The 23,355-nt window shown below is 40.4% G+C and overlaps 1 protein-coding gene across 2 annotated transcripts in view; it reads left to right on the top strand.

Moving 5' to 3' along the window:
* Nucleotides 1-23,355, top strand: part of CACHD1 (cache domain containing 1) — a 228,708-nt gene that overhangs the window by 169,378 nt on the left and 35,975 nt on the right. For both annotated transcript variants that reach the window (XM_011985473.1, XM_011985474.1), the window contains exons 7-12: nucleotides 311-527; nucleotides 7,995-8,144; nucleotides 14,267-14,500; nucleotides 18,645-18,794; nucleotides 20,265-20,388; nucleotides 21,194-21,311. In XM_011985473.1, coding sequence (XP_011840863.1) covers nucleotides 311-527; nucleotides 7,995-8,144; nucleotides 14,267-14,500; nucleotides 18,645-18,794; nucleotides 20,265-20,388; nucleotides 21,194-21,311 — 993 coding nt within the window. The remainder of the gene's footprint in view (nucleotides 1-310; nucleotides 528-7,994; nucleotides 8,145-14,266; nucleotides 14,501-18,644; nucleotides 18,795-20,264; nucleotides 20,389-21,193; nucleotides 21,312-23,355) is intronic.

Genomic DNA, 23,355 nt, shown 5'->3' on the forward strand with positions numbered 1-23,355 from the left:
CCTTCTTGCTATGACTTTTCTCTGCATAAAATAGTTTGTGTGTGAGTTTAATGTTATATATGAACACAGTACTACTCCTTCATCTTGGAACAAAAACCAAACTCTAGGGGTTTCCCCACTTTACCAGTCCTTATGGATCCTTTTCAAATTTGATAGATTGATGGCTCCAGGGATTTATTTTGAAACTCTCAGAATCTGTTCTGTAGGCCTTCTCGTTCCTTGGGCTCTTCTGTTACACAAACAAATAAATCTTTAAGTGGTAAGATAACAGGTTTGGTTTGGTTTTCGTTTTTTTTTTTCTTTCCTGCAGATTTCTGTGTTAACTGTGGCAGATACCGTCCGGACTTGCTCACTAGACCAGTGCTATAAGACCTTCTTGTCTCCAGCTACCAGTGAGACAAAAAGGAAAATGTCCACCTTTGTTAGCAACGTGAAGTCTTCAGACAGTCCTACCCAGCACGCAGTGGGATTCCAAAAGGCATTTCAGCTGATTCGAAGCACAAACAATAACACAAAGTTCCAAGCAAGTGAGTGCGTTCTCTCAGAGGACTTACAAGCATAATAGATAAAGATGGCAATAGGAATATATTGTAAATTGATCACACAATGATGTTTAGAGAGATTTTATTGTTTATTTATTTATTTATTTACCTTGAGACAGGGTCTTGCTCTGTCCAAGCTGGAATGCAGTGGCGTGATCATGGATTACTCCAGCTTTGACTTCCTGGGCTCCAGCAATCTTTATACCTCAGCCTCCCAAGTAGCTGAGACCACAGGCGTACGCCACCACACCCAGCTAATTTTTGTATTTTTGGTAAGGGAAGGGTTTCACTGACTGAGACCTGTCTGATCTCAAACTCTTGAGCTCAAGCAATACACCTGCCTTTGCCTCCCGAAGTGCTGGAATTACAAGCATGAGCCACTGCACCCAGCGTAGAGGGATTTAAAAAAAAAATTGATTGGGGGTGAGGTGCGGTGACTCATGCCTATAATCCCAGCACTTTGGGAGGTCAAGGCAGGCAGATCACCAGGTCAGGAGTTCGAGACCAGCCTGGCCAATATGGTGAAACCGCATCTCTACTAAAAGTACAAAACAATTAGGCGGGCGTGGTGGCGATTGTCTATAGTCCCAGCTGCTCGGGAGGCTGAGGCAGGAGAATCACTTGAACGCAGGAGGCAGAGGTTGCAGTGAACTGAGATCATGCCACTGCACTCTAGCCTGGGCGACAGAGCGAGACTCTGTCTCAAAAGAAAAAAAAAAATTCATTTGGGTTAAAATTGTCATGTGTTGTCTTCATCATCATCAAATACTAGGATGTTAACTGGATTTTTCTCATCTTTCCCAATCAAAGATGGTCAGTCTGTACAATTTCTTGACTCTCTGAGCCTTCTCTTCCTGCCCCTTTATTTAGATCATGTCTGCACTTATGTCCTAAGGGAATCTCCACATCCTTTCTAATGCTAATTGTCAGCTTTGCTTCCTCTTTGACTTAGAGTGAATGTCTGCTTGTGCACACGTGGACCTGAAGCAGGCAGCAGGAATTCTTGCCTTGATCCTTCCTTCTTCTAACCAGCTGTCATTTAGATGAGCACAGTCTTTCAGATGTACAAAAGCACTCTAATTCAAACTTTTTTTTTTTTTTTTTTTTTTTGAGACGGAGTCTCACTCTGTCACCCAGGCTGGAGTGCAATGGAGCAATCCCGGCTCACTGCAACCTCCACCTCCCGGGTTCAAGCGGTTCTCCGGCCTCAGCCTCCTAAATAGCTAGGATTACAGGCATGCGCCACCATGCCTGGCTAATTTTTGTATTTTAAGTAGAGACGGGGTTTCACCATGTTGGTCAGGCCGATCTTGAACTCCTGACCTTGTGATCCCCCCACCTCAGCTTCCCAAAGTGCTGGAATTACAAGCGTGAGCCACCACGCCTGGCCTCTAATTTAATTTGTATATATTAAAGAAAATCTGGAATTAGGATGCATGCTAAAGTACGGGAAAAGATATTTGAAATGGAGCTCATGCTTTGGAACTACTTAAAGGAATCTATTTCATTTTTCCTTTTATTTTAAAAAAATCTGTTTATAGGCCAGGTGCGGTGGCTTATGCCTCTAATCCCAGCACTTTGGGAGGCCAAGGCAGGCAGATCGCGAGGTCACGAGATCGAGACCAGCCTGACCAACATGGTAAAACCCCGTCTCTACTAAAACTACAAAAATTAGCTGGACGTGGTGCCACGCGCCTGTAATCCCAGATACTTGGGAAGCTGAGGCAGGAGAATTTCTTGAACCCAGGAGGCAGAGGTTGCAGTGAGCCGAGATCGCGCCACTGTGCTCCAGCCTGGTGACGAAGCAGGACTCCGTCTCAAAAAAAAAAATCTGTTTACAGTTTTCCAAGCGCTTCATTGTGTCTGTGTTTAAGCTAAGCACTGATTAATGCAAAGCATAGTGCCTAGCACATAATGGATCCTCAAAAGAAGGAAGCTACTGTAATTATAACTAATGATGGTACATGGTGTGTTAGTTTTATGTTTCCGCATAACAAAGTGCCACAAACTTAGCAGTTTAACACAATATACATTTGTTATCTCACAGTTTTTGTGGGTCAGGAGTCCGGGTACAGCTTAGCTGAGTCCTCTGTTTAGGGTCTCACGAGGTTACCATCAAAGTATTAGCGGGACTACCGTTCATTCAGAGTCCTAAGGTTCATGCTAAGGTTCATTCATGCTAAGGTTCAACAAACATGAGCTCCCATGTTTGTTGGCAGAATTCATTTCCTTGCAACTATGAGACTCATTTCATTTACTTCTTCAAGGCCAATGGAAGAGCATCTCTTCAAATCCCTGGCTTCAGAGAAGGCTTGGACCCTCCTGTAACAAGCTCGTCTGAGTAGATCAGCCCCACTATCCCTCTTGATTTAATCAGATTACTCTCGCTTGTGATTAACTCAAAGTGAGTTTATCAGGGACCTCGGCAAACATCCATCCATCTTTGCAAGGATACATAGCACAATCACAGGAGTAATGGCTCATTACTTGCCATATTCTTCTTCTTAGAAGCAAGTTACAGGTTATGCACACATTCAATATACAGGATGTTGCTCATTTAGATCATCTTAGAATTTGGCCTACCAGCTTTGGCTAGCATCAGCTATCCACAAGCCAATATTATGGGGTGGCTGAGTGTAAAGTTGCCCTTGGTTCAGTAAGGTCAGTTAACAAGGCTGAACTCAAGTACTCAAGGCAGATTGGCCTGTTTGTCAATGCCACCCACCCGTCAGCGTTCCTCACTAGAAGTGTTCTTTCTACTGAATTCTGTCATCAAACCATCTTTAAAGTCTAGTTTCGATTATTACACTTTTCAAATAATGGAGAGAAATGTTAGACTAGCAGTTGCAAACTCAGATGCCCACAGTGGCCAGACAGCACATGTGAGCTGGGGGAAGGTAATGAGGATGAGTTGGAGAACATGGTCACACGGACCATGCACCATCCAGAGGGCAGCTGCTCCTCTGTTCAGTCCATTGAGCAGGAATGTCTGCCCAGTGCTGCCAGATCTTCTGTTTTAAGAGATGCCAGAAATCTGGATTTTCATGTGAAATCCCTTGATTTTCAAATGTTGACATTTGTTCCAGCTTTAAAGCTGTGAATAAAGACCTCATTAAATCTCTTCTCACAGACATTCCTGCACTGCATGTGAGCAGGAGGCTGGTTTGATGGGAGGCATTTCTCCTCTGGATTTTTCTGTATTTGTTTTTCTTAATGTTGGCAAACAAAAACATGGCAAGAAGATTGACCATTAGAGACTTGGACAAATTTTGAAGGCACAGTTTTCTAAATACTCAAAGGAGCCCTTTTTAGGCCAAGTAGTAAGATGTATCTAAGGCTCACTGGCCTCTAGTTTATAGCTTTTACTGACAGTTTAGAGAAAAAATAATCTAGATTAGTTTGTATGAAGAAAAAACTTCAGGAATGAGCGTTGTCCAGTTTGTTAAGGAGCGGTCCCAGGGTACTCTCAGGCTGTATAGCCCAGGAGTTATGCAGGTTATGGATTTCAACCAGTGTTCTGCTCTGAAATTTTTCTAACCTTGTGAATTTGTCTATATTGTTTTATTTTCTCCAGACCTGGATTCCTAATCTGTAAATGGAGGGATGATAATATCCAAGATTCCATCATAAATATCCAATGTATATTTGCTGTGATTATTATGATACTCAGTTTCCTATAAGACTTCTAGCTCCAGCTAAACTAGATTAGATACCCTAGATGTCCTAAGTTGACCTTAGGCCCAAAGATGGCCATGGCCTAGGCAACAGTATAGCGAGGGGTCTGTATACACTTCCTAGAAGTTTATTCTATTGTAAACTCTACACATCACTATTTCTCTTCACTCTACAGACAATTATTTAATGTCTGCTGTATATCTGGTCCTGTTTTGGTTGCCACCTGTGAGGTTATTCAAATAAATAAGACCTACTCTTGACGATCGTTGCAAGTGTTAGTCTGTACATGAAAGTACACTTTAGTATGCCCATATTGGTAGCCATATAAAAATAAACTACATGTCATAAATCATTGTTGGTTGACACTAATTTGCCTTGTACCAACCAGAAAGTCTAAAACTTTTGTCCAGTTCTGACCCTTTCTTCAGTCTCATGGTAGATCTTTAACTGACAGCATTAACACCTTGGAGTTGTTTGTTCTGAATTTGTTTTGGAGCTGATTAGTTGAGGATCATAATGAACCTCAATTAAAGATGGTTAAGAGTGGAGACCTAATGGTATGGGCGAAGCCCAAATTTGAGTTGCTCTTCCCCTTTTGATGTTGACCCCAAGACATGCCTGGTGGCTTATAGAGAGACTCACCAAGTGGAGAGCTATTACATTTTCTTCCAGTTACATGCTGCATCTCTGCTCTACACCAAGTCCCTATAATTACTCTCCCCTAAAATTGCTCTAACTGGGTGACTAAAAAGGGAATATCCCAATGCATTAAAAATACAAATCAAACCAAATTTGACAGATCTGATAAGAATGGAAAAATAACTCAATTGTTCTTGAGGATAAGGTGGGAATGGAGTCAGGGGTTGGGCAGAGCCAGCAGGGATACTTACAGAGTGTATGTCTTATTGTTGGAATGGAAAGAAAATGTGCTTGGCTACCAAAGGAGCTCAAGGGCTACAAGCCTTCTGGCTTTCCAAACATGGACCTTTGCCCTAGAAACAGCTCTAAATGACAGTGTATTTTATGCAGAATCATAAGGCTAAGTGAGAAAACAGACACTAGGGTTCTCTTTTAGGTCAGCCTAAATGTGTCCAGGAATTTATCACATGTACTTTTGCGATGAGCAGATGGTTTGTGTCATACCATAGATCCTCCTCATGCTATATCTATATCTATATCTATATCTATACCTATATCTATATCTGTATGTTTCCCCCAACTAGGGACTCAAGCAATTTTTGTTTTTGTGTTTTTCAGTCTGAAGTTTAAATGAACTGTTTAGGGTCCTTATAAAATAATTTACTGAACTGTATATACAACTTTGAAAAAATATTGACATCTGGTTTGTTGACATCTAATTTAAGACAAGAATCTTCCTGAAATGTGTAGATTTTCTTTTTGCAACAGCATTTACTTCCTAATCTCTGATAACTAAATAGTGAAATTTAAATGTGCAGTTAATGTTCACTAGAGAATGTTCAAGTATCAAAATTGGTATTAAGTATTAGAAGTAAATAAGAGGAACTTTGAATGCATTTATTTCTTAGAGTCAAGTTCAGTTGTCTATGACATTCATACATTGTAAGTTAACTGTTCAATTCTGCATAATAAAGAATACTTAAGTCTAAAATGGGAATGTGTAAACTGAAGGAAATTCAAGCTTTGTGTCTTCACCATTAGGATAATTTTTTAAAGGGTAACCGTATTCATTAACTATTCCTGTGTAACAAATTATTCCAACATTCTGTAGCTTAATACATTTTTATTGTCTCATAGTTTCTGTACATCAGGAATCTGGGCACGGCATAGCTGGGTGCCTCTAGCCCTACAAGTTTCTTGAGATTGCAGTCAACCTATTGACCAAAGCTACTGTCATCTCAAAGTTCTGCTGGGGAAATAGCTGCTTCCAAGCTCACTCACACTTGTGCTGGCAGGATTTTCAGTTCAAAGGGCCTCTGTTCCTTGCCTCTCCATAGGACTGTTTACAACCTGCCAGCTGGCTTTCTTCAGAGTGAGAAAGCCCCCCCTTGCAGAAGCCACAGTCTTTTTGTAACCTAGTCTTGGTCTTGATGTTCCTTCACCTCTGCTGCGTTCTAGTCATTATAAGTGACTCACTAAATCCAGCCACACTCAAGGAAGGCAACTACCCCAGGAGGTGAATGAATGTGGAGGACATGGAATCACTAAGGGACCAAGTTTGAGGTTGCCTGCCACAGTCACTTTAGAGCAACTTCAACTAAAAAACAATAACCAAAACCTGAAGAAATAAGTATATAACATATTACATAGATTTTTATTTCTCAGTAAAAAATATGTAGAATGTCCTAAAAATATATATTGAGGCCATGTGTGGTGGCTCACGCCTGTAATCCCAGCACTCTGGGAGGCAGAGGCGGGCAGATCACTTGAGGTCAGGAGTTCAAGACCAGCCTGGCCAACGTGGTGAAACCCCATCTCTACTAAAAATACAAAAAATTAGCTGGGCATAGTGGCACGTGCCTGTAGTCCCAACTGCTCAGTAGTCTGAGGCATGAGCATCGCTTGAACCCTGGAGGGGGAGGTTGCAGTAAGCTGAGATCATGCCACTGCACTCCAGCCTGGGTGACAGAACAAGACTCAGTCTTAATACAGATATATATACACACATACACACACACACATAAGCACACACATACACACACATACACACATATTTAACATATATATTTAACACATATACATATAAGTTAAATCAAAGAATTGCAGATTAGAAAGAGGATATAAAAGTCCAGCTCTCTGACTTCCCTCTTTTTATTGTGGTCATTTAGCCTCTGCTTATTTATCTCTAATTGTAGGAAATTTATCACCTTTGTTTTTTTCAGTCAATCCACTTGACAGAAGTTCTACCGGACCAACCTAACTCTCAGTTATTCTACCTCTCAGCCCTGTTTGGAAAATAATTTCAATTCTAACTCAGGGCTGCTACTTCAATCCAATGGCATGGTTTTTGTTTTCATTTTGTGTGTATGTTGTAGTTTCTTTTTTTCTCTCTTTTACCTTCTTTTTGTCATCACCTTTTTGCTGATAGTCTTTACTTAAAATAACCAATTATTCTTCACAGCAACACTATTAAGTCAGTCCTGTCATTACTCCCATTTTATAGACAAAGAAAATTAGGTGTAGAAACGTTGAGAAATTTGCCTCAATTACCCAGATGCAGCTTGTAAGTAGCAGAGCTGGGCTTTGAACACAGTCAACTGGCTTCTAAGTCCATGTTTCACTGCTCTACTGATGAGATTTTTCAATGAAAATTACCTAGAGATATTTAGTACAGGAGCGAATAACATTATGTGCCTGAAGAGCCCTGAAAGAATCATCATTTTAAAGCCTGATCCTCAAGAAACAAGCATTCATGGTGGTGTTCCTGCATCACAGAGGAAAGGATAAGTCCCGTTCTGCATCATCTGTTTCGGAAGGCAGGAGAGATTTCCATTTGGATTGGCTTAAATTACTATAACCATGGGTGCCTAAAGGAAATCACCTCCTTTTATCTGGTAAATATATGTGGAACATCCTTACCCGATGCTGCATAAATGTGGCCTCATTGTCCAGAAAGGGTGGGATGGAAGAAAGGCAGAAGCGGGAGGATGAAAGCCACAGCATCAAATGGGAGGAACTAGGAACCATGGGCTAGGCAGGTCCTCGAGGTGGGGAAGTCCAAGGACATGAACAGGAAACTGAACTGCTGCCTTTAGCCAGAATCCAAATAGAGCATTCAATTGATGTGTTTTTGCTTAGATACAGACATGGTCATCATTTACCTGTCAGCTGGCATTACATCAAAGGACTCTTCGGAAGAAGATAAAAAAGCAACTCTCCGAGTCATCAATGAAGAAAATAGCTTTCTAAACAACTCCGTAATGATTCTCACCTATGCCCTCATGAACGGTACGTAGTATTTCAAGATTTTCCTTTCAGATCAAAGATCCTTCTAAGTGTATGCTGCTTTAAAAAGAAGAAGAAGAATCATAACAGTGTGCTTGGATGAAGGCTATGGGAAAAGGCAGCCAGGCAGTTCTTTCTCTACCTGATGTTGGTATTTAGGGCGTGTTACGAGGTTCCTTTCTCTTCATCTGTCTCTCCAGCTAACTGCTTGTTTCTAAACCTCTTCTCCACTGGCATGGTCTTGCAGAGGATTTTATACAGCATCTCCCCGCCCCACCTTTTCTTTTCAGTTCTTCATATTCTAGGATTATCTAAGGTTTTAACTTATCTCATTGGTTTAAGCTGCAGGAAGCCAAAGCACTGACCTAGATTCTTCTGTGCTACCGACCTGTGAATATCACATTTTCCTACAGAATCACCACCTGAAGCCTCTTCTGCCACTTTCTCCACCTCAGCTTCCTTAGCTGAAAAATGGAGATAAGCATTATCTACTTTGCAGTGTTATTGTGAGGATTAGCCTTAATGTACAGTAAACACTCATTAAAATGGATTGTGCTGCTATTGAATGACAGAATGTAAAAGGGTTTAGAAATTGGCAAATTCAAGCTACTACTCCATTTTTCCCCTTCTGCTGTTCTATCTGTCCGCTAGTCTGAGTGCAGCACTGTTTTCTAGCCGTATTGTATCTCTCCGCCTATTAACACATTGCTTTTCTTCCATGACATCTTCAGGCCCATTGCCCTCAGTATTCAAAGTGGCCATCTTCTCTTGTGTTTAAGAGGCCATGTCTTGGCTGGGCACGGTGGCTTACGCCTGTAATCCCAACACTTTGGGAGGCCGAGGTGGGCAAATCATGAGGTCAAGAGATCAAGACCTGGCCCACGTGGTGAAACCCTGTCTCTACTAAAAATATAAAAATTAGCTGGGCGTGGTTGAGGCAGGAGAATCACCTGAACCCGGAAAGCAGAGGTTGCAGTGAGCTGAGATTGCGCCGCTGCACTCCAGCCGGGTAACAGAGAAAGACTCTGTCTAAAGAAAAAAAAAAAGGCCGGGCACGGTGGCTCAAGCCTGTAATCCCTGCACTTTGGGAGGCCGAGACGGGCGGATCACGAGGTCAGGAGATAAGTGACCATTCTGGCTAACATGGTGAAACCCCGTCTCTACTAAAAAGTACAAAAAACTAGCCGGGCGCGGTGGCGGGCGCCTATAGTCCCGGCTACTCGGGAGGCTGAGGCAGAAGAATGGCGTAAACCCGGGAGGCAGAGCTTGCAGTGAGCTGAGATCTGGCCACTGCACTCCGGCCTGGGCAACAGAGCGAGACTCCGTCTCAAAAAAAAGAAAAAAAAAAAAAAAGCCAGGTCTTGAGCAGCCTTTCCCACCTACTATCTTTTGTTTCTCTTGTCACCTGCAAAATTTCCATGTAGAACCATGTGGTTTAGGGACAGTGGGCCTCATATTCTGATGTGCTAAGGATTCCTTGGGAAATGGCTTTAAAATGCAGATTTCCAGGCATTGCTCTCAGATTCTTATTCATATCCTCTTAGGAGGGGTTCAGGAATCTTCATTGGCCAGGGTGATTCTCTTCCAAATGTTTTCTAGACCACACTTGAGAGAACACAGGCTGTCGTCTAGTGGTCCTTAGCTGCTGTCTGCATTTGCTAGTCGTGTGGCTTACGGCAAATTACTTAATCTCTTTAGACTGCAGTTTTATCTGTGAAATGAAAAATAGTTAAATCTACTGCATAGGGTTGTTGTAATAATAAATAAGCAATATATGATTGTGTTGAAAGTGCTTAACGTAGTACCTGGTAAAGAACGGGTCCTCGAAGGCCGGGCTCTGTGGCTCACGCCTGTAATCGCAGCACTTTGGAAGGGCGAGGTGGGTGGATCACGAGGTCAGGAGATCGAGACCATCCTGGCTAACACGGTGAAACCCTGTCTCTGCTAAAAATACAAAAAAATTAGCCGGGCATGGTGGTGGGCGCCTGTAGTCCCAGCTACTCAGGAGGCTGAGGCGGGAGAATGGCGTGAACCCGGGAGGCGGAGCTTGCAGTGAGCCGAGATCGCGCCGCTGTACTCCAGCCTGGGCGACAAAGCAAGACTCGTCTCCAAAAACAAAAAAAAAAAAGAATGGGTCCTCAAAGCCGGTGAAAGGAGTTTATGAAAGCTTATATGGTTTCCTCTCTCAGACAGCATAGCTCAGAGGTGGAGCTCTGCCATCCAGGCCCAGATCTCTGTCCAGTCCTCTTTGTCCCCTGGCACCTTGTGCCTAATTCTGATAAGCATGTCTCCCATTATACTGTAGTAAGGTGCTCACATACTGTCCTCTCTCTCTCCCGCCTCCACTTTCCACAAGAATATGAACTTCTCAGGCATGAACTATGTCTTAGTTTTCTTTGCATTCTGAGCGCTTAGCACAGGACTGAACGCATGTGAGGTGAGTGAGGATGCCTGGGCACGTGCCCGTCAGTGTCATCTCTGATCACCTGTTGCTCTTTTCTCTTTTGTGTTGGCTTCTTTCATTCACGAGAGGTAGGAAGGGAGGGAGAAAAGGAGGAAGGGAGGAAAATAAAATTTACTGACCACCTACCACGTACAACATAGGGTACTGAGGTTTCAGAGCTGTATTATGCAAAGTTCCTGTCTGCGAGATGCTTATGACCCAGTGAGGAAGATAGGTAGACACAGAAGATGAATGAAATTCAATAGAAGAGGAGTAAGGAGGCCCAAAAGGAAGGGATTGCTTCTCTTCCATTAGATTTGAAGGTCTGCCCAGGCAGATGCTTCCTTACTTCCTTGCTGCCACCCATTCCTTCACTGGTCCTAAATTCTTCAACCAGAGTCTCTTACACACTTTCTGTGTTCCAGTAATTCCATACTTTAGAATCTCTAGTTATTTCCATCTCAGCATCCTTTTCTCTTATCTTTCCTCGTTTAATCTAACCAGACACACATCCTCACTGCCAGTTTTCTCTTTCCTTCTCAGAATGCTGTTTCTACGTGTGGTTCACTAGAGTAGACACACTTACCTTACTTACAAATAGGGAAACAGATTGACTAAGAGAACCTTGGAATAAAGAATTTGTTGTCAGCTAAAAATTAAAATACTTGGGCCAGGCTCAGTGGCTCACACCTGTAATCCCAGCACTTTGGGATGCCGAGGCAGGCCGATCACCTGAGGTTAGGAGTCCGAGACCAGACTGGCCAACATGGTGAATCCCCATCTCTACTAAAATACAGAAATTAGCCAAGTGTGGTGACCTATGCCTGTATTCCCAGCTACTCAGAAGGCTGAGGCACAAGAGTCGCTTGAACCTGGGAGGCAAAGGTTGCAGTGAGCCAAGATGGCACCACTGCACTCCAGCCTAGGCAGTAGAGTAAGACTCTGTCTCAAAAAATAAAATAAAAATAAAATAAATAAAACACTTGAACTACTGGGGATGAGAGACTGGGAAGGGTACCAGAGAAGTTGGGGGGATTGGAAATGGTTAATGGGTATTGATTGGTAATGGTTACATTCTATCTAACAAAAATAGATAGAATGAATAAGATATAGTATTTGATAATATAACAGGGTGACTATAGTCAATAGTAATTTATTATATATTTTAAAATAACTAATACAGTAGAAGTTTTATGTTCCTAATAGTACAAAGAAATGATAAATGATTGCGGTGGTTCATACCTCAATTACTCTGCTATGATTATTACACATTGAACACCTGTATCAAAACATCGCATGTATACCATAAATATATACACCTGCTATGTACCCATAAAAATTAAATTTAAAGAAGAGTTTATTGTCAGAATTAGAATACACACAATTGTGGGAGAAACTGGGAGAAATTGTGGGAAAAAAAAAAATGAAAGACCCAAGATGGGGAGTTGACATCTCAGAAAGTTTAGTAACCAAGTTGGGGCCTGCTGGGAAGTCTGAGAAGTCTGGAAGCTAGGAACACAGAAGACCACTTAGGAGACCTGGTGTAGAAGTCCATGGAAGGATGTTGGCTTTTTGTTGCTGCTGGCCCCCGTGCATGCTCAGTGAAGCATCTGGAACATGCCTGGGGTTGCTATCAGTGAGCAGGTCAGCAGCTGGGAAAGGGAGCTGAACACAGAGAAGAGTAGGACAAACTGGAGCATTCTGGCCCCTCAGTGTCTGTCTCTCACCACTTCTTTCTTTGTCCCCCAAATCTCGCAATATAGCCCTCACGTTTTGCACTTTTAACCTGGTAGCATACTAGGGAAGAGGATCCTGGGAAATGTAGTTTCTAGCATGACTATGTTGATAATAGGCAACCCAGCGTACTTACCAATCAGCCACCCTACTGACCTACTGCCACTGCTGCATAAAATCTCATGATGGAGTAACACCTCATACTCAATCCTCCATAACCTTCCATCCCATGCTACTCTTCTTTGCCTAGTAGATATTCTTGTTTGTCACTTTTCTTTTACATTTTGAGAGACTCAAGCAGTACATGACAAAGAAGGGAAATTTATTTATTGCTTGAGTTTTCTTCTTTTATTGTTTTACTTCTGTGAGCTTCTCAAGGATATAAGATCAGGTACCAATCATGTCTTTGGTGTTAACTTTTACTCTGGAGTGTACCCCTCACTCTCCATCTCAGCTCTGTGCCATGCAAAGGGAACAATAATCTGATTCTGACTTAATTTGGCCCAGATATTTTTTCCTTTCCTTTAGTATTGCATGCGTGGAGCAAAAGTCAAGTTTATTTAAATATAATGTGTTTTAAGAAAGAAATGATAGGCCAGGCATGGTGGCTGACACCTGTAATCCCAGCAGTTTGGGAGATAAGAGGGGCAGATCACTTGAGGCCCGAAGTTCGAAGCCAGCCTGGTCAACATGGTGAAATGCCATCTTTACCAAAAATCCAAAAAAAAAATAGCCAGGCATGGTGGTGTATACCTGTAATCCCAGCTACTTGGGAGACTGAGGCATGAGAATTGCTTGAACCTAGGAGGTGGAGGTTGCAGTGAGCGAAGATTGCGCCACTGCATTCCAGCCTGGGTGACAGAAGGAAACTCTGTCTCAAAAAAAAAAAAAAAAAAGGTAGGGGGTGGGGGAAAGAAATTAATTTTTATTTTATTCTGCCATGATTTTAGAAGTGGACTTCCAGTGCTAGAAGTATGTACACTCTCTATGTAGAAATGCTAAAGACGTATGTGGTAGATGAACCATGAAAGCTTCAGATTCTTTTTAATGACTGAATAGTTCATGGTTTGCTATTGAAATCTTCAGGAACATGAGACAAAACCTTTTTAAAATGAAGTGGTAGAACCTCAGTAGTGGCTGAAATCATTTTGAATTCGTTTACAACAGTGCCCATATGCAATCAGTTTCTAATCCTTTTGACTATGTTCCAACAATAGCAAACTAAAGAAAAAAAAGTATTACATTTATTTTTGTGCTATAAATTACAGATGTTATAGAACAATACATTCCCAGTATGCCTAAATTTTGTACAAAGTTTTCAAAACCCTCTAAATGTAAAAAAATTATATTAAATAAATCAAATTCAGTATTATCTTAACAATATCAAGTATGAATATGTTTATAATTAAAATGAGCTTAAAGAAACAGGGTTTGGAAGCATCAGTAAATGCAGTCCATAATTCTTTCATTTAGTTGCATGAGACTTTGGCAAGTGGTTTTATAGGTGAAGAAGTAAGGAATGAAAGGATAAACCTCTATCCTTTAAAACTCTTATGGTTTCATCTACTACATTAAATTAAATGCAGATGTGTTAATTATTACTTTTCTTTTTAAATATTAAATGCAGAAATGAATTTTCATTTTATAATTAACTTATGGGGAGAACACATTCTTACTGAATGGGACTCCTTTATTTACGCATATGTTTTTCATCATTGCCCTGTGAAGAGTCCCTTTCCCCTCTTGACTATCTCAGGGAAGACCATGCCTCAGGCTTTGTTTCCTCAGCAGGAACTGGTATTTGTGTCCAGAGTCCACGTGGTCTCTGCAAAAACCCCTTTGGTATTCCAAGACCTCATCCATGCCTGTATTTGATCTAAATGGCAAGAGGTTGAATGAATATAAACCATTTTGCTTTCCGTGGTCTTCTCTCGGCTTTCCATTTTAGATGGGGTGACTGGTTTGAAAGAGCTGGCTTTTCTGAGGGATCTAGCTGAACAGAATTCAGGGAAGTACGGTGTGCCAGACCGGACGGCCTTGCCTGTGATTAAGGGCAGCATGATGGTGCTGAACCAATTGAGCAACCTGGAGACCACAGTGGGCAGGTTCTACACAAACCTTCCCAACCGGATGATTGACGAAGCTGTCTTCAGCCTCCCCTTCTCTGATGAGATGGGAGATGGTGAGTTTGCATAAACTTCCTGTTAAAGGAAGGGGAAAAGAATTGGGTGGATAGAAATGGGCACCTCTTTCTCAGGATCATAGGATTTCTTAGCACCCCTGCCACCTGTCTTATAGCTCTGTACTGTACAGCAGAAATCCCCAGCCCAGGTTTTTCCTTATTACCCTGGCCAGAGTACACATAATGGATATATCCTCTGGGGAGGCTATGTGAGGGTTCTCAAATATCCAGAAGTTTGTGAATTAGGACTAAAGAGTAGCTTTATATCATGGCACATGGGAAATGAAACTCAGAAGTGCCGAGGATTCAGCCTGAGACAAGGCAACGCGGTATCATGGCACAAACACGGGCCTGGCCTCAGATGGGCTTTCAAATTCCACTCTTCCACTTGAGGTGTTGTCCTTGGTAAGTTATTTAATGGTGTTAATTCTCCATTTGGTCACCTGTAAAATGGGATAGTAAATCTTTCAGATTAGGATTAACTAGATAACATATATGACCTGTCATTATCTAGTTAATCTAGGATTACCTAGATATTATAAAATATATGATAACACATGACCGGCATACCATTCAATTATAATTACTGTTTTTATTTCATTTATTAAATGTATTTTACCTTTGTTGTTGTCATTGTTATTATTACTAACATCAGCGTCGCCATCATCCTGATGCCTAAGTTACCCATAACAGGATGTTGAGTAAAGTACTGAACCTTCACAGGATTCAATTTCCTGACCTATGAAATAGAATCTGGAAAATATAACAGAAAATACAACATTTCTCTCAAGGCAGTTGCGAAGATTAAATGCAATAATAATAAAACATCTAGAACAATGCCTAACAGTATATGTTCAGTAAACGCGTGATCTTTTTCTTTTACTTCTCCACGTTCTTTCCCTCCTCCACGCTTTTCTCTATATCCTCCCCTCTCTCCTTCCTTGACAGAGAAGAAAATTGAAGAAGTAGCTAATTATTAGCCAGACAGGCACCATTGCCATTTGAGATATTATATTTATGTTTTGTTAGCTAGGAACTAACAAATATGAATTCACAAATATGAATTTTTTTTAAACTCGTGTAAAAAGTAACAAGCCTATAGAGAAGGTGTTTTCTAGAAACTAGGTAGACATTCTCTTTCTATAAGGAAGAAATAAGCCAACTGCCGTTATATCTCAATTTTTATTTTTAAAGAGCTAGGGCCTCTCCCTCTCACCCAGGCCGGAGTGCAGTGGCGTGATCATAGTTCACTTCAGCCTCGATCCCCTGGCCTCAAGCAATCCTCCCACCTTTGCCTCCTAAAGTGCAGGTGTGGGCCACCATGCCCAGCCTCACTTTTTAAAATCACTCCTATTACTGTCAGGGCCTACACATGTATATAGACTAGAAACTCCCACTTTTAGACAAGGTTATTTCCCTTTTTAGTGAAAACATGAAGTCTTAATTCCAAGTTACCTTTTATGCATGTAGCCTACATTACTGAGTGCCAGCCAAGCATTGTGCCAGGCAGTGATGAGTGAGTCTCACCTCCTACCGTCAGTAAGCTTGTAAGTCTGAGAAGAGAAAGGCAAATCAGTAATTCCTGTTAATACTGTGTGAAAGGGACAAAAGATGTAGAAATCCAGTTTTTCACAAACTCAGAAGTTTATATAGCCAAATTCTATTATCAATAGTGGTATCAGGTAGGGTGGGACTCCCTCCTAAATCCAGAGAGCTGGATTTACCCTGAATGCTTTAAACCAAATCACATGTAGAAATTGGGCCACCTGTTGCCTGATACCATCCAAATTTTACTCCTTGGGGCCTGTGTTATGAATCCTGTGCCGTGGATTTCAGTGATTGGTTCACAGACCTATTGAATTCCTCTGCTGGAGTGTGTCTGTCTTTTCAGTCCCTAGAATTATTGAGTGACACATCCTCGAACTCCATGACATGAGGCTTGATTCTAGGGAAACCCATGTTTATGTGACTGTAGTTCAAAACCTACACAGATTAAAATATCAGTTACTGAACATATTTCTTTTTAAACAGTAAATCTATGTGCTTTAGGTTAAAGCAGAGAGAGTGATTGAGGATTTTGTCAGTATAACAGGAGCTTAGCATACTTTATTTGCCATAATGGGATCAAGAGTCTTCTGTCCCAGTTGATAATTGAAAAGTAAGATTGTGTTTCTTTTTTAAGACTTTGTTCTCAACCTGTCCAGAGAAGAATAGAAATTTGAAGCGAACAGGCATCTCAGTCACTGAGTATTTCTGTTGTACTTTACTGATCTATGAAAATGGCTTTAATCCTAGACTAAAGCTCAGGGGACTGTGGCGGGCAGATTGTGACCTCTGTCTCCATGCTGGTGCTCTCAGCCTGCTCCTGCCGCTTACAACCTATTTATCCTGGGAGACCTGGGAAAAACCTTCTCCAAAATGCATTTCTAAAACCTTCTTAAATACCTGTTATTTTAAAACGTTTTAAAACAGATAGCATTCTAAATATGAACTGCTTAAAAAAATGCTTTTGAAACCAAAATAGAGACCCATTGCATGACTTCAGAAGCTTTTTCAGTGATGTGTCCACTTCTTCTTACCAAATGATGCATTTAGTTGGCCTATGCAACCATAGCAACTCGATAATACCTCAAGTGGACATCATATGCAATTCTCTGTGTAGAAGCTCATTCTTTGTAGAAGCCTTCAGGAGTGTTTAATCCCTTTGCTGGATGTTTCTAGAAGAATGGCTTTCTGATAGGCTGATAGACATCAACATGACATCAAGCACAGGAAAACACAAAATCAAGATAAAGATAAACAATCCATCTTTTTGTTTAGAGTTTTCTTTAGAGCCATAGGGTTGTATAATTGTTGGGGATCGTAAAGATCATTTTATCTCACCCCCGCACCCCATCTGATATATGGAGAGACTCATTCCAAGACGTAGTACAACTTACCCAACTCAGCAGGGAAACCACGAGGAGAAACCAGGTGTCTCGATCGCAGGGCCATGCATTGACCCACCATCAGCACCCTCTGTTTCTGCATTTTCCTCCTGTGTGCTTTGCTCTTTTCCTAGTTATCCTATTATTGTTGTTGTTGTTGTTGTTTTTCATGGCCTATTACCTAAATACGGTCTTTATATTTTGAAAAGGTTATTTAAAAAAAAAAAGGAAAAATTATGCACTAGAGACTGTGTAGCCCACAAAGCCTGAAATATTTCCTATCTGACCCCTTACATAAAAATGTAGGAACTCCTGGCCTGAATGACTGGAAATACATTCCTTTGGAAACTTAATTCCTCCTTCAGCTACTTGAAGTTCTGTATGTTCAGATACTGTACCTTTCTAAGTTTTTTTCCCCTTATTTTCACCTTTCTTTAAAGGATGCATTAATGGGGTATAGTAAAAATACCTTTTAAGCATTCGTTTATCTATAGTCTCTTTTGATCTAACATTTCCTAGAAATCAGTAAAGCAGTTAATGCTGTATCCTTTAAACAGGTGTGTGAGCCAGGCACAGTGGCTCATCCCCGTAATCCCAGCTACTTGGGAAGCTGAGGAGGGAGGATCACTTGAGCCCAGGCAGTTGAGGCCACCATGAGCTATGATCGCACCACTGCATTCCACCCTGGGTGACAGAGTGAGACCTCATCTCGAAATATTAAAATTAAAAAAAATAAGCAGATGTGTGAACCAAGGCTCGGAGAAGTTATATCCAATGTCACCTGTACAATACAAAAGGGGTACAGCTGGACTATAAGTACAATTTTTAGATTCATTGTCCGTTGATCTTTCAAGTTCAGCTGAATCTACCTACTTCACGAAATAGAAAAAAGTATTTAGTGCTGCTGATGTTTTGCACTGATCTAGAATATCTTATCTTTTTAGGTGAAAAAGTAGTGGAAAACATAGAAATTGCTTCCATTTGAATTAACTGCGCTATCTGAGCTGCCAAAGATCACTCTTTCCCTCCCACTCTAACTCATTTATTACGCTGTCTGCAAAGGCAGTGCTTGATTACTGGACCACATGGGAAACTTTTCTTCCAAACAAAATGGAGACAGCTGGTAGAAGCCTTCATGATTCACCGGAGCACAGTGCCAGTCTTCGTCCAATTCCTTCTCTGCTATTCTTTAGATCTATTTTGTTTTTAACCCATAGGTTTGATAATGACTGTGAGTAAACCCTGTTATTTTGGAAACCTACTTCTGGGAATTGTAGGTGTGGACGTGAATCTGGCTTATATTCTTGAAGACGTGACGTATTACCAAGACTCTTTGGCTTCCTATACTTTTCTCATAGACGACAAAGGTAATCTGCTAAATGTTCATCCTAAGAATACTTTTTTAGAAACCTAAAGAAAATAAGGTATAGATATTCTACAAACAAAATAGAAAAATTATAGTGTAAAGAAGAGCATTGTGACTAAGATTGCTCATTTGTAGTAGAACACCATAAAGATGGCAGAGTGGATCTCCAAATTACACATGTGTTTCTGTGTTCTTTGAGGGGTAGGGAACAGTTATTTGTAAATCAGGAAGTTAGACTGGAGGATTGAATGACACATTGAATATCATCCTTTGACATGAACAGATACTTTTCAAAAGAAGAAATAATGCAGCCAACAAGCCTATGAAAACAATCTCAGTATCCCTGATCATTGGAGAAATGCAAATCTAAACCACAGTGAGATACCATCCTACACCTGTCAGAATGCCTATTATTAAAAAGTCAAAAAATAGCAGATGCTGGCAAGGTTGCCGAGAAAAGGGGACACTTGAACACTCTTGGTGGGAATGTAAATTAGGTCAGCCATTGTGGAAAGCAGTGTGATGATTCCTCAAAGAGATGAAAACAGAATTACCATTCGACCCAGCAATCCCATTACTGGATATATATATATGCACACACACACCCCCCCCAAAGAAATGTAAATCGTTCTACCATAAAGACACCTGTATGTTCATTGCAGTGCTATTCACAATAGCTAAGACATGGAATCACCCTAAATGCCCCTCAGTGGTAGACTGGATAAAGAAAATGTGGTACATATGAAATACTATGCAGCCATTTAAAAAAGAATGAGATCATGTCCTTTGCAGGATCATAGATGGAGCTGGGGGCCATTATCCTTAGCAAACTAACTCAGGAACAGAAAACCAAATACTGTATGTTCGCATGTTCTCACTTATAAGTGAGAGCTAAATGATGAGAACACATGGACACAAAGAGGAGGACAACAGACACTGAGGCTACCTAAGGGTGGAAAGAGGGACAAGGGAGAGGAGCACAAAAAATAACTATTGGGTACTATGCTTAGTACCTGGATCACAAAATAATCTGTACAACAAACCCCCACGACACAGGCTTACCTATATAATAAACATGCACGTGTACCCCTGAAGTTAAAAAGTTAAAAGAAGTTAAAGAAACAAAAAAAGAATGTCATCCTTTGGATCTTTTTTTTACTAAATTGTCATCTTAGATTTACTTAAGATTTATGTGGTAGATTAGAATGTTTTATAAAACAACGAAACAACCAATACCTCCAAAATACTCTTGATTAGACGGATGTTTGATAATTTAAGACATCTTTCCACGCTGCAAGAGTTTTATATAAGCACATATAAAACAGGTTCAGTTTTTATTGGACTGGTGAGTTGCACAATGAGAAGTTGAATATTGGGCAGCCAGCCCAGAGTACCCCATATTTCAAAACAGTGATTCAGAACTTCCTACAACATGTTTCTTATTAACATGCATTTTGTTTTCTTATTGCAGGATATACACTTATGCACCCATCTCTTACCAGGCCATATTTATTATCAGAGCCCCCACTTCATACTGACATCATACATTATGAAAATATTCCAAAATTTGAATTAGTTCGGCAAAATATCCTCAGGTAAGAAAAAGGTGAGGGTCATAGGATTCTTTTTCCCTGAGAATGGGACCCATCAAAGCCACATACGAGTATTTACTATAAAGTGTAAAACAAGTGTATAAATTATTTTAATGTTATCGAAAGTATTCTCAGTAATATTTCCATAAGAATAGCACCCAAGATTTTGCTCACTTTGTATCACAGATAAGGTCTCTTGGAACTATCATTTGAGGATAATGTCTTGTAAATCAAATTCTGTGTTCACATTGACTTTCATTGTAAAATCAGATATATTTCATCTCATTTTCAAAAAAAAGTTCCAATGATACCAAATTGAAAAATATTGGCAAAATAAAAGGCTAAGTTGAGGACCAGCTTTGTTGCATTTGCCAAAAAATAGCCTGGCAAAGTAGCGTCCATTCCAAGTTGACAGCACAATCTTATACATTGTTTTTTCTTAAAATAAAAAACAGATTGGATTTTTTCCAACTGTGATACATTATTTTGGCAGATGGTAACCTGTAGAGGAATGAGTCTTTGTGCTCATTGGTTGAAAATTAACGACTGAGCGATTTGAGACAAGTTAGTCTCTGGAAAGAATTAGAGTTGGGGAGCAAGGATGGAGAGTAAGGAATGTTTTTAATGCAGAGCTGACTTAATGCTTTTACGAAATTGAAAATCTCACATTATCTCTTTCAAAACTGATGAGTTTCATTGGTATTCAAAATCAGGAGGTGGCCATTGGCTCACAGCTTCTTCCTTGCCTTTAATTAAGTGCTTAATTTTCTCTTTTGCCTGAAATATTTAATTCTGTTTGCCAACACAGCCTCCCTCTGGGCAGCCAGATTATCGCAGTCCCTGTGAACTCATCCCTGTCTTGGCACATAAACAAGCTGAGAGAAACTGGAAAGGAAGCCTACAATGTTAGCTATGCCTGGAAGATGGTGAGTGAGAGGAAGTTGTTTTTGCTTGAAGAGCTACAGGGTGCAGTGCTCTTGTTCATATGGGAATTCTCGGGCAGGGGGTGGCACTTGGGTCTGATATTGTGTCTCAGAATGTGACTAACCAAGTTTTAAAGTGATTGAGAAAGAAGACATTCCACAGATGTTGTGTAATTATTTTTTCCTTTTTTGTTTATAAAACTCATAATTGTTCATGATGAATTCATCACACCATATAAAAGGATAGAAAGCAGAAAGTAAACTATGCCCAGCCTGGACAACATAACAAAATCTCATCTCTATAAAAAATGTAAAAATTAGCCAGACGTGGTGACACATGCTGTATTCCCAGCTACTCAGGAGGTTGAGGTAGGAGGATTGGTTAAGCCTGAGAGGTTGAAGCTGCAGTGAGCCATGATAGCGCCAAAACTATCCACTTCCTTCCTTCCTTTAACTTTCCATTCCCCATAAGTAGCCACTTAGATCAATTTCCAGAAAATGTGTATATACAGACAGGCATATATATGTGTGTGTGTGTATATACGCTCACACACGGCTTTAATGGCAGGCATATATATGTGTGTGTGTGTATATACGCTCACACACGGCTTTAATGGCAGGCATATATATGTGTGTGTGTGTATATACGCTCACACACGGCTTTAATGGCAGGCATATATGTGTGTGTGTGTATATACGCTCACACACGGCTTTAATGGCAGGCATATATATGTGTGTATATATGCTCACACACAGCTTTAATGGCAGGCATATATATGTGTGTGTGTGTGTATATATGCTCACACATGGCTTTAATGGCTATATAGTATTGCATTGTGTGGATGACCCAAATTTCTCTAAACACTCCCCTATTAATGCACATTTCGATTACATCCAGTTGGATTTTTTCAGTTCAACTCAAATTGTGGAGGTTGGGAGTTTAAAAGGAGACGTGAAAGCATAAGTACCCTCTGACATTCTCTAAGGAAAAGAAAATCTTAGATTAGAAATTGGATTATTCGTGTTCAACACAAGCAGATCGATAGTTTGGCCATAAACTTGTGGCACCCATTTCTGCTTTCTCTTAGCAGATTCATTCAGGCACCAGGCTTCAAGGAATCACAGAGAAAGCAGATCTAACACACACTGTTCACATTACCTGTGTTTCTTTTCTCCCCTCTTCCTTCCCAATTAACATAGCAGTGCTGTTGAAGGACCCTAAATACCATAACTGACCAAAAGGGGAGTGGACTTTTATTTTTATCATCAAATTTTAATCACTGAACATAAAATGCAGTCATGCATGAGATTTTTCTTGGATGGACAAATCTGATGTTTAACCTGTTGACTCCAAATAGATTCATGTAATCATCCCTTTACAAACTACTTATTGAACATTTTCTGTATACTAAGAAGGATAAAGAAGATTGATACTCTCTCTGCCTTCATAGAGCATCGAGCCTAGTGGTAGATGCAGACAGTCAAAGAGCAACTCGACACAGTGTCTGTGCCTTTATCAGTTGGATCAGGAAAGACAGGAATTGGAAGTAGCCAGAATGCATTTAGGCAGGAGTCTCTTCCAACCTTCTTGTTTGGTTCTTAAAGTATCACTATTGCAGTAGCAATTACTAAAATGCAAATGAAGCAAACAAATTAATAAATGAAACTATTTGAGAAACTTAACTTTTACAAGCCTAATTCTACTGGTAGTTTGTTGTTTGGTAATACACATTTGAGGAAGGTCAAAGCCTATTTTGAAATTCTCTTAACTGATTCATTTTCAGATTTTTCTTTAGAATGATAGCACCATCTGCCCTTATGTTTATATCATTTTTAAAGACAAATTATTTAATTTTAATATCAGAAAGGGTGAGGGTGAACCAGTCATCAAATTAGAAAACAGACTTTTGTGCTTGAAATTAGAGATTGTTTACCTCCAGCATATTCTGATTGAAAGCAACTCAGTTACATCCTGGGAAAATATCTTCATGGTTGTTGGCATTAAAAGGAAAAGTAGGAAATGTAGGCATCTGTGTACAGTAAAGAG

The sequence above is a fragment of the Mandrillus leucophaeus genome, unplaced genomic scaffold (assembly GCF_000951045.1).
Source record: "Mandrillus leucophaeus isolate KB7577 unplaced genomic scaffold, Mleu.le_1.0 Scaffold284, whole genome shotgun sequence".
Taxonomy (NCBI): Eukaryota; Metazoa; Chordata; class Mammalia; order Primates; family Cercopithecidae; genus Mandrillus; species Mandrillus leucophaeus.